Raw genomic sequence first — 11806 nt, 5'->3', positions numbered from 1 at the left:
GCCCCCTGGTGGACACTAGAGAGGATGCAGCTTTAACACATGAAGCAGCGGCTTCACTCTGCTGAACCGGAGGTTGCCGCCTTGTTCACACAGGTGTTCTCCCCTTTAGACGACCTGTTTAGTTTTATTTTACAGAAGTTGTAGAGATTACTAGAATAAGATAGAATCAAACGTTATTTATCCTGAGGTAAATTGTTGTGCTACCATCAAAGTCCAAAGTGGGAAAATACCTTCAAATATCTTGTATATCTTAAATGTATATGTATGTATAAATAAATATATACATAAATGTATATATATGCATATGTATATATATATAATGTTATATAAAATCTACATTGTCAGAAAACTGTGGCATTTACAGACATTTTATACCTCATTAAATTTCTTTATGTTCTTCTTTCACTAACATATTTTTTACCTGTCGACACACACACGCACACTTACAAACACACACACACACACACACTCCCTTACAAACATACACACACACATTAACACACACACACTCTCTCTCCCTCAGGTGTGGTTTCAAAACGCTCGAGCCAAACTGAGGCGCTCCGTCCCCACGGATGACTCTCAGGTCAACTCGCCTTCCGCTCCCTCTGGAGGCGTAACCACGGCGACCGACTCCCCAGCGGACCAATCACAGGCCTTCTGCTCCTCCTCCTCCTCCTCCTCCAGCACCATCGACCAGCTGCAGCTCTCTCTGCTCACCGCGCCGCTCGGCGAGCCGCCAGGGAGTCCGGCCGTCGGCCTGGAGCTTCGGCCGCAAAACCCCGCCTTCTTCCCGGACTACGTTTCCCAGAGTGCACCGGGGTGCATGTCCTCCCTGGAGGCCTACGAGGACTTTCAGGAGGCAGGAGGAGGAGAGGTCGATCCTCATAGTGCTTTTAGACCACATTACTGCTAGTCCAGAGGTCCGTATACACAACCTCCACAGATATTCAAAGTAAGAGAATAGTGAAAGATTGTAGTTGAAACTTTTAATGTGAAACAACAGGAAATCAGCAGGAAATGTTTTGTTTTTTTCTTCATCAGCAGTCACTTAATCCAGCTCTGATAACACCGATATATCAATCAATATATGCTGCATCGTTTCCTGTGAATCCCCCGAGTGTGTGAAGGTAACATGGCGGACTCCGCCACTAAAAATGAAAACGATATCGTATAAAGAGTCTAATGGCTGCTGCCAGTGGTGGAATATAACTAATTATATTAATTAAATTGCTAAATTTGACTTGTACTTCACTTCACATTCCAGAGGGATATAGTTAAACTTTTTTACTGCACTACGTTTCTTTGACAGTAAAAGTTACTCTTTTTTTCAATTAAAGATGAAATACTTAAATAATATGATGCAGTACTCTACTACTAATCTACCTAGTACTATGCAAAGTATCCAAGATTGGCTCCACATAGACAAACTACAACATAAAAACATATAATAATACACTTTTAAAGGAGCCACACTTGATATTAATCCAGAAACATCAGATATAAAAGTAAAACATTTAACTGATCAATCAATACTTTTACTTTCAGTACTTCAGCTGATTACACACTTTTACCTAAGTACGGTTTTTAAATGCAGGATTTTTATTTGTAGTGGAGTATTTTCACAATGTGGTATTAGTACTTTTACATCAGCAAAGGAGCTGAATACTTCTCCTCCATCACTGTCATGGTCACATGATGACCCTGAAGAAGTCCATGAGCTGTAGCTGAAAGCATAGGAAAATGGTTTGTGGACCTTGAAAGTTGCTTTTTTTCCAAACTGTTTTACAAAAGTCCAGAATGAATTAATTGTTTCTTAAATTGTGTACAACTTGTTTTGTATGTTCTTACCTTTTTCCACCAACGAACACTTTGTTCATCTATTTAAATATTTAAGATTCTCTTCTGCTTCCTGTTTGTTTCTGTGAATAAACCATCAACAGGTTTCACACTTTTTCTTCCTCCGAGTTTTCTCTTTGTGCTCCACAAGCTGTGGCTCAACCTTCACAAGTAACGATTAGCTGGTTAATTGATTGATTGTTTGATGATGTGCCGCTATTTACATAATCAGTTAATCACTGAAGTCATTTCTTAAGCATCTCAGGAGAGAGAATTTTAAGTTTTTTGTGTTTGAAAACTGAATTATTGTTGATCAGAACTTTTATTTTGAACTTCACAAGATTTTGTAATATTTTTACATCGTTTTATATCAAAGTTAAAGATTCCCTGTTGTGTTTTCTTGTAAACAAACTAAGTTTACGTTCAGTGTTTCCCTCCGAAATGCATTTTGTGGATCTTTGATGTCTTAACAAATGTGTTTCCTCTCATTTTAAAGGTATTTTATATTATTATTATTTCACTTTATTTTATATTTTTCTGTAAATTTGAATGTTTCTACTTTTCACTTTTCATTGTTTTTGATTGTTGTTAAATGTTATGCACCTCCCGTCATGTCAAATTCCTTGTATGTTCAACATACCATGGCAATAAACGGTTCTGATTCTGATTCTTAAAAAATATATTATATTATTATTTTAACTCAAACCACGATCTTTTCCAAAAACTAAGTAGTTTTGCTGCGTAAACAAATTTGTGAAGACAGAAGGTTATTTTGAAAATATACGTAATTAAAAGTACATAAAAGTACATAATTTAAGTCGTTTTGCAGCTCGAGATGATCATTTTTAATATTGTAGCGTTATACCATAGAATATATGGCAAATTTTTAATTATATTATAATATACATCAAACAGGATAAAGTCATTTTTTATGATAAAGTGTGATTTCTATGGAACTTTCTAATGCAAATTGCTTCAAAGTAACGAAATCTACAATCCGTTTGCGAAAACGTTGCTCAGTAGCGCCCCTAGTGGTGAGAAACATCCACAGGGCTGCTTTAATATACAAAGTAATCAACGGATTAATTAATTCTTATTTTAATTACAGAGAGAAAACAGGAAACCAGACAGTAAAGTTACTCTGAAACTAGTTTACTACATTATTTACTACGTTTCTGATCATCTTACTGCTCGTGCTTTGAAACTACCAAAATAAGAGTAATAAGTAAAGTGATTAACTAGAGTTTTCCTTTAAATATAATAATGAGTTTGTGGATTGATAGAGTGTAACTACTTTAAGTACTTTACAAATTTGAGGTACATGTACTTTCCATTTTATGTTACATTTTACTTCACTACTTTTATTTTGTAGCCGTGTTGCTTTTCAAATTAAGATTTCATGAACAAAACATCAGTTTGTTAAATATGATCCATTGTTACAGATTAAACTACCAGACGTTTACGACACGAGCTCCACCTTTACATGACAACGTTAAAGTTCATAATACATCAATAATAACAATCCAGTTATACACAATAATACAAATAAATGCAACACTTTTGATACTTGCAGGTGAATAGGGTAAACAAATGTACTAATAGATATCACCATGAAACTTCACCAGTTCATTACTCAAATTAAGATGATTATTTATTGTATTACAAGTTTTCTGAAAGTGTGTGTTTGAATATGCAAATACGGCATTATGTAATGGTAACATTTGCTGATTTTAGGAGAAATCTACAGACACAAATAAACAAAAGAGTAAAATAAATGTTTTCTTTCCACGAGTCTGAAAGAAGACGAGTTATGGAAGAAAAATAGACCAAACTTGACAATGAAAAATAACGTTTTTGCCTGAAATGTCTCGACTTGAGTACTTTTTGTTGCTAAAGGTTCTGTGACATCATTAATGCAGTACTTTTACTTGTCATGGAATACTTTTGTTGCTACTTTCTCTTAAGTAAACGATTTAAATATTTCTCCCAACACTGAACTCTGTTAGTTAGAAATCGTTACAGATGCAACTCTGCAGATCCTTTTGTCATCTAATTGGTGACAAACTAAAGGGTGAAAAGCGTTGTTGGGCTTTGAGGTTGTGAATCACATTCTTTCAGGTGTGTTTGTGTTTTCACAGGGAGACGACCTTCACGGGCGACAAAGGAAGCCGCCCTCGTCTTCTTAATGAATTGGCTCCCCAATCAAGTGGCGGTTAATTACGACGACACTCTGGACCCCCGTCGATGAAGTGGACCCCGAACGTTTCTCGGCTGAAAGAATGAAGGTTATATGGCCGACGTGCGTCATGAGCGGCGAGCGACCAATGAGGAGACGGAAGCCTTGTGACCAATGAGGAGACGGCAGCCTTGTGACCAATGAGGAGACGGCAGCCTTGTGACCAATGAGGAGACGGCAGCCTTGTGACCGGAGGACGGAGGGCGGGTTTTAAAAAGGTTTAGAGGCGACGAACATGAGATCAGATACATCAAGTTAGAGCTCGACACAAGGTAAGAAATGTGACTTTCTACCCTCTTCTTCTTCGTTGGTGCTAACAGATATAACAGATATAAGTAACTTTATTCTCCAGGCTTCTTTTCAGTTTTATGTCTTTATTTTACACTTTTGACAAAATGTTTCTTGCAGAATATTTGTGTGTTACACAACCAAGTAAAATGTCAAAAAGGTTTATTTTCTATTTAGTTCTGAACTTATTCAGTTATCGTATCCGAGGTGAAAACACACAGGATTGAAAGAAAGAGCACTTATTGTTAATTGAGGGAATGATTATTATTAATTACTCATCACTACAGATGTTATGATGTTTGTCATTTAGCTGGTTTTTAGCTAAAAAAAACTGATTTCAGAGAAATTTAGTACAAAGTGTTTCAGTTTAATTCAAAATATGCAACCTAACTCAGTATTTCATGATCTTTTCCTAAAACTAAACTAAGTAGTTGTGTTGCCTGAACTTAACATATTAGTTTCCTGTGAAGACAGAAGTTTATTTTGAAAAGACTGTATTCATATAGCGGGCGGAGGGTGACACGTGCTGCTAGAATTTCGTAGGTAAACGCACAATAAATGAGGAGTAACTTTTTCATAAGATATCACTCGAATATCACACTTCCTCTTCCGTACGCTGCTCGTTGTTTTCAGTCCGATTCGCTCGTTGAGATGTGAGACCGGACTGGAGACCGGATATTTAAACCAAATGAAAAGCTGAATCATCCTCAGACGACAGACGCTTTAAAACATGAACACACGATGGACTCGTTCCTCCTGCTGCTCAATAACATCTTAAACTGGTTTTAATGGAGGTGATGAGTTGATGTTTGTCCCCGCTAACTTTTTCTCTTGTCCATGTTGACTTTTGTACCCTTGTCAGTCATTAATATTATGACAAAATGATGTGTGCCACAATTTAAATGACGTGCTCTTCTTGGACTATAGCGCTTGATGTTTGGAGTGATAGATCGATAGATGGATGGATGGATGGATGGATGGATGGATGGATGTATGGATGGATGGATGGATGGATGGATAGATACTTTATGTACTCAATCCTGACATTCATACCAGACTACAGTTGTGTTGAAGGTAACAGACCGTTTACTTGCATTCTCCCAAAGAATGCTCGAACGTGATTGGTCAACACCACTCGGACTACAAACTGGAAATCAGATCGCCAAAATCTGGTCCTGTTGCCTTCAGGTTCTTTATCTGCGCTGTGTGTGAATCACTATAATCAAAATAACTCTTATGATAAAATACGTCTCTTTGTTTCCAGATGAGCCTTTCTTTCCGTCTCGGTGCCGCTAAGCTCACCCTCCTCTCCCTCGCCCTCCTCTGCCTCGTCCCCCGGACCGTCACATCATACCCCCGATCACCCACCTCCCTGCTGCCCCCGGCGGATGGAGCCCAGCTGGACTCCGTCCTGCTGGACTCCACCCTGCTGGACTCCGCCCTGCTGGACTCTGCCCTGCTGGACTCCGCCCTGCTGCACCTCCAGGATGCTCTGGATGACGACTGGGTGCTGAGGCCTGGGGAGGAGAAGGAGGAGGGCGGGTCCTGGGAGGAAAAGGCCCTGCTGAGAGCCCAGAGAGGAGACCTGGTGGTTCAGCCGCTGTCGCCCTTCCCCGTGGGTCTCTCTCTGGAGAGCATGAACTATCAGGAGGGAGGAGAAGGGGAGGACGGAGGGAAGAGGAACGAGGCTCTGACCTCCATCGCTGGAGGCCTCCAGGCCATCAGCCGGGAGAAAGGAGGCACCGGTTTCCGCTTTGGGAGGAAAAGATGGACCGACAGGGGATGGATGGATTAAAGGAGGAGGGGGAACAGACTGATGAGGGAGGGGTTTTTAACGGGTGAGGAAAGAGGAGATGATTCAGTTAACGGGCTTCTTTTCCAAATATGAGGGCGGAGATACACTCGGCAATTTTCTAGGCAACAACGACACGTCTTTAAATGATTCATGGCAACCAAACGTTGCTGGAAAAGTTGCCCAGTGGATCACTGCCTTGAAGAATAAAAAGGTTTATGGCAGGTTGCACTTAAGTTAGAGGAAATATTCAACAGAAGAAGAACAAAACTAAGCTATACCATAACAAAAAGCATTATATTTAAATGCACGACTGGCAGTAAACGGGATTGAACACTGCGATGGAAAATCTTGCTCGCAGTGTTTTTCTTCTTCTGTGTTTGAGGACACGGCAGCAAAAGTCAACATAAATGTCAAAGTACTTCTGTCGAATCCAAAGTCTAACGTCTGTAACAAGATATGTACATAAATAAAGATAAATAGATATGTTGGAAGTGTTCTCTGTGTGTTACTTTGTTGGAAATAAATAAAGAGTTCAGACTCGTGGTGCAAGTACATTTGCTCATGATGAGGTACTTATACATAACACATGGTAACTTTTACTCAACTGTATTTATCTGACAGCTTTAGTTACTTTACTAAATGTTTTTTGCATTGAAAAAAAATATATATGTATATATATGTATATATATTTAAAATGTATGTATAACATAAATGTATAACAACATTTTATATTTTATATTGTTGCTATTTTAGGCTATTCATGTCATTTGTTAGCGTGTAGCGGTCACGGTTATGTTTAGGTAACAAAGACATCAAGTACGTAAACTAAATAACATATATCCAGAAACAATGAAACAGGAAAACACGTCACAAACAATTTAATAATGATTCATTGTTATGATCTTACTGAGAGGTGCGGCACATACTTTTGTTTTATGATATTCTCAATTAAATCACATCAAACTCGTTTTACAGAATGGCCAATTTCAGAATAATGTTATAAATATATGATTGGATTTAAATTATGAATGCATAAAAGGAACAGTGTGTAGCATTTATGGGGTCTATTGAGTATCTATTGAGTATGTTTTCTCTACTGTTTCATCATCTGAAATCAGAATATTCGTGTTTCTGTTACCTTAGAATGAGTTGTTTATACCTACACAAGAGGAAGGAGGGCGGGTCACACAGTAGCTTCAACCTGTAACCTCACCGCTAGATGTCGCCAAACCCTCTACACTGTAAGTGTTCATCACTTTAATATTGCAACTGTTCACAGTGGAGATTACTGATATGAGTTTATTTTATACTTCTGAGTAGATTAATCCATAATAACACTTCATAATGTATCAGTTGATTAGTATTTTTAAATAATGTCATCTGGCTCAGTAAAGTAAGTAACCAAAGAAGTAAAATGAAATAAAAGAAGTAAAAAGTAAAATACTGTCTTCCAACATGTAGTGGAGTATAAGTATAAAGTATCACAAAATATAAATAGTCAAGTAAAATACTAAACTTGTGTATTGTACCTGAGTAAATGTACTTCATTGGTAAGAGGATCCTTCCTGTGCTGTCTGACAACCTGCTGTAATGTAATCTGCCTAGCAACCTCTTCTGAATTATCTGATTGAATGATTTTCGCAGAACAACACACAGGACAGCAGTGCACGCGCACCCGTCGCACTCTGACGTCTGCGGAGAGTTTATTTTCCTAATTTTTTATTCAAAAATAAGTTTTGTCCTTTTTTAAAACCATGAATCTACAAACAACCAGAATATTTATGTTTATGTGGCTGAGTGTGACAGCGGACAGGTCGATCACATGCTTTCTTTATAAACTCTTAAATTAAAAATAACTATAACTCTTTATATAAATGTAATGAAGCAAAAAGCACAACATTTCCCTCTGAGATGAAGTGAAATAGAAGAATAAACTTAAAATGTAAAGACTCACGTAAAGTAACTCAAAACTGTAAAGCACTTCAATAAATGTACTTTGTTTCTTTCCACTACTGCCAATTATATTAGAATCCGCAATATAGGGTGTATTAAATGTAAAAAAAATATATATATATTTATTTATAACAGCAAATTATTATACAAATAATTATTTAATTAATTAAAAAACAATTTATTGTATTGTAAATGTAATCTTAATCCCATTGTAATGTAATTCAGAAAATATGTGAAGACAAATATATGGCTTTATGAGTTTTTATCTTTTATTTCATGTTTTTATGGTATTTGTCTTATGAGATGTAATACTGTATCGGTAGCTGGACGTCTTACAGACTTTGTTTCTTTAATAAATTTAAGCTGGTCTCACAGTTACAGAACAACAACGCACCACAAACAAGGAAATGAAGTCAACGTTGCAGACGTGGTGCGTTCACTGATGCTCGTAAAGCTGTAAACAGTGATCAAAACAAAGAATAAAGATTGATGCCTGTTGAAAGTTCTCAGATCCCAAAGTGAGGTGTTGAAATGACAAACAGCTGTTATTTAATTCACAGTATTTAACACATGAATAGATTAATAACCATCACTATTGTGAAGCTATAACAGTAGATTAAAGACATAAACTGTTATCAAGAGTTCCTTTGGTTAGTTCTAAGAATCAGAAACTAAACGTGAACAAGGAAGTTGTTTTGGTGCGAGTTTAATTATATAAGAAATAAGAAAAGATGGAAAATAACATAAAGTAATATGATGAGAGATATAAGAATGAAGTGAGTTGATTAAAATAGAAAGAAAGAAAGATGTATAAAGTAATAATATACGTTTCTCACATCGTCACATTTTCTATCGTACATAAACATTAATTAGCAACTATTTCTGATCATAGATTAATTGTTTGAATGGTATTTCAAGCAAAAACCTTTTTCTGATGACTAATTGATTATTGAAGATAATAAGTGACACATCAGTCAAAAATAAGAATTGCCAAATTAAATAAGTGCATTTAATTTAATAAGAAATATCTCTTCTGCCTCTTTATTTTTATTTCATGATATTATATATTTTTATGTTTTTACAGTAATATAAATAAAAACACGGGTGCTTTATTTATTTTGCAGTTTTTACAGTTTGTATAAAAATATTAAATATAAAAAATATAAAAATGCACAATATATACAATGAAATAGAATACAATTTAAATGAACTAAACAATAGTGCAAATATTTAAGATATATTTTATATCTGTTAGTTTAATTCCATCCAGCATTAGTAAAGGTGTTCTAATGTTATTCTCATTATAACTTAAGTAGCTTTTCATACATTTGATATTGCGATAGACATTGTCATGTACGAGCCGCCCCTGAATGCACCATGTAGACAGACCGAGTCAGACAGAAGCAGGAACCGGAGAGAAGGACCTCGAGCTGCGGGCTGAACCGGAGAGAAGACGCGGTCCCACCGTCGGAGGAGAGAACGAGAGCTTTAAACAACAGAGCCGTCCGGTGAAAAGACGACATGTCCCTCGTCTCACTCCTCGTCCTCTTGGGGACAACACTGACGGTGATCTGCGGTGAGTTAACTTCTCTCACTCCTTTATGTGACTCGCGTTGAAAGCGAAAGTAAAAAAACAAGTCTTTGAAAATCCGTTTTTCTGTCTCTTATAGTTTAATTTATTTAAATGGATGTTTAGTGTTTAGTGATGTGCACCTCTTCCAGTAAGACTCGGTGCATCCAAACAAAGAGTACATGTTGATTCACTGCTTTAACATCGTGAGTTATTTAGACTGCGTGTAAACATGGCGTCCAGTCTGAAGCGCGTTGAGCTATAAACGTTTATGTGTTTATAAATAACGTTCACTCAATAATATATCAGTTGATAAATGTTTTTATTAAATGATAACATATGGACAAATCTAACTCTCTAAAAACCAGGGAAAAAAGTTTTTTTGTTCAAGTAATGTATTTAAAATATTTAATGTATTTAAAATATTTCATGTATTTCTCAGAATAACTCATAAGAAAGAAAGAAATCACAGTGGAGCTGCTGATCTGTTATGTGATGAGTTAATCAGTGGAAGTTATGATCATATTCTGAGACCACAGCAGCTTGTCGGACATCTTTTAAGGTTCATTGCTCTTTGGAAATATTTTGGCTCGGTTCCATAATCTCCACCTTTTTCCTGCGTCCCTGAAGTGAACAGACGACTCTGACGTCATGAGCTCATAAACAAAGCACGACTGTTAAAGTGAATGGAGAAATTTTGCTCAGTTTTTCGGGATTTTCGCGAAAACCGCTGTTCAAATCTCTCTAGAAAATACATGGCGCACTATTCCCGATCAGGCCGCACGTTTTGATGTATTTTTTGCGCAGATGTTGGCAACGCTGTGTGAGGAGAAGCGCGCCAAACTTTTCTGGATAAATATGATTATTAAGCCCGATGGATTATATACAGTGAGTATATACAAAGCCACACTGAACTAACTAATCCTCCTTTTACCCTGCAGGGATTCATTCATCTTATGCTTTTATTTTCTGAAATGTTTTCATGGAACGAGCACAAGACAATTTCTGAAAGAAACAAAAAAGGATATATCGAATATTTAAATACCTGTTTATATCAGAATCAGAACCGTTTATTGTCAAATACGTTACACATACAAGTATACGAGTTTGACCTGGTGACTGGTGCATAACAAAATGCTGTGTAATAGTAGGAAACTGTCCTGGAGATGTAAGAGAATATATAAATATCTGTGAATATATATATATATATATATATATATATAAATATATATATATATATATATATGATTGTTTATCTATATATATATTTAAATGTGGATTATCTGTTGTCAGCTCTAGTGCTCATCCACCTTAGTGTAATAAGTAAATCAATAGTAAATATCTCTTCCTGTGCAGAAAAACACTCCCTCACATACATCTACACGGCCTTCTCCCAAAAACCCATGGGACTGCCGGGCCTCCACCAGTTCACGGCCATGGGGCTGCTGGACAAGAAGATCATCGACTACTTCGACAGCGACAACCAGGTGAAGGTTCCCAGGCAGACGTGGATGAAGGAGCGACTCAAGGCCGATTACTGGGAGAAAGGAACACAGTCCCGCCAGAGCAAGCAGCAGTGGTTCAAGGTCAACATCAACATCCTGATGAAGCGCATGAGGCAGAACGAATCGGGTAAGAACCCTCTATTACAGCCCGCCAAGTCATCGACTCCAACTACTGTCAGTGAGCCACAATAAAAGGATTACTGCTAATCTGAAACGGTGTTAACTGTAATGCTTTACATGATTTAAATGGAAAAAGATATTACTTGTAGTGCTCACTGCTACTGTGTTGGGTGTGATTCACTGGTTAATTTTGATCTATTATTCTCCTATAACATGTCTTCTTTCAGACTAGTGGAAAGAAAACATCCAGAATACACATTTAGGTGTTTTTATTTTACTACTTTGTTTATTTACGTCTGTAGATTTCTCCTAAATTCACCAAAAGTTACCATTACATAATGCCTCATTTGCATATTTAAACACACACTTTCAGAAAACTTGTAATACAAAAAATAGTTTTAGTCTTTATGGAAGTAATGTCTCTCTCTCTCTCTCGCTCTGCCTCTCTCTGTCTCTCTCTCTCTCTTTCTCACTCTGCCTCTCTGTCTCTCGCTCTCTCTCTC

The 11806-nt window shown here is 36.9% G+C and overlaps 1 protein-coding gene across 1 annotated transcript in view; it reads left to right on the top strand.

Moving 5' to 3' along the window:
- Window positions 1-9481: 9481 nt before the first annotated feature.
- Window positions 9482-11806, top strand: part of LOC116400804 (BOLA class I histocompatibility antigen, alpha chain BL3-6-like) — an 8424-nt gene continuing 6099 nt past the window's right edge. The window contains exons 1-2 of the mRNA XM_031878868.1: window positions 9482-9684; window positions 11035-11310. Coding sequence (XP_031734728.1) covers window positions 9630-9684; window positions 11035-11310 — 331 coding nt within the window. The 5' untranslated portion in view covers window positions 9482-9629. The remainder of the gene's footprint in view (window positions 9685-11034; window positions 11311-11806) is intronic.

The sequence above is a fragment of the Anarrhichthys ocellatus genome, unplaced genomic scaffold (assembly GCF_004355925.1).
Source record: "Anarrhichthys ocellatus isolate YVR2014 unplaced genomic scaffold, GSC_Weel_1.0 scaffold207, whole genome shotgun sequence".
NCBI classification, from domain to species: Eukaryota; Metazoa; Chordata; class Actinopteri; order Perciformes; family Anarhichadidae; genus Anarrhichthys; species Anarrhichthys ocellatus.
This window is presented reverse-complemented; position numbering and strand designations above follow the sequence as displayed.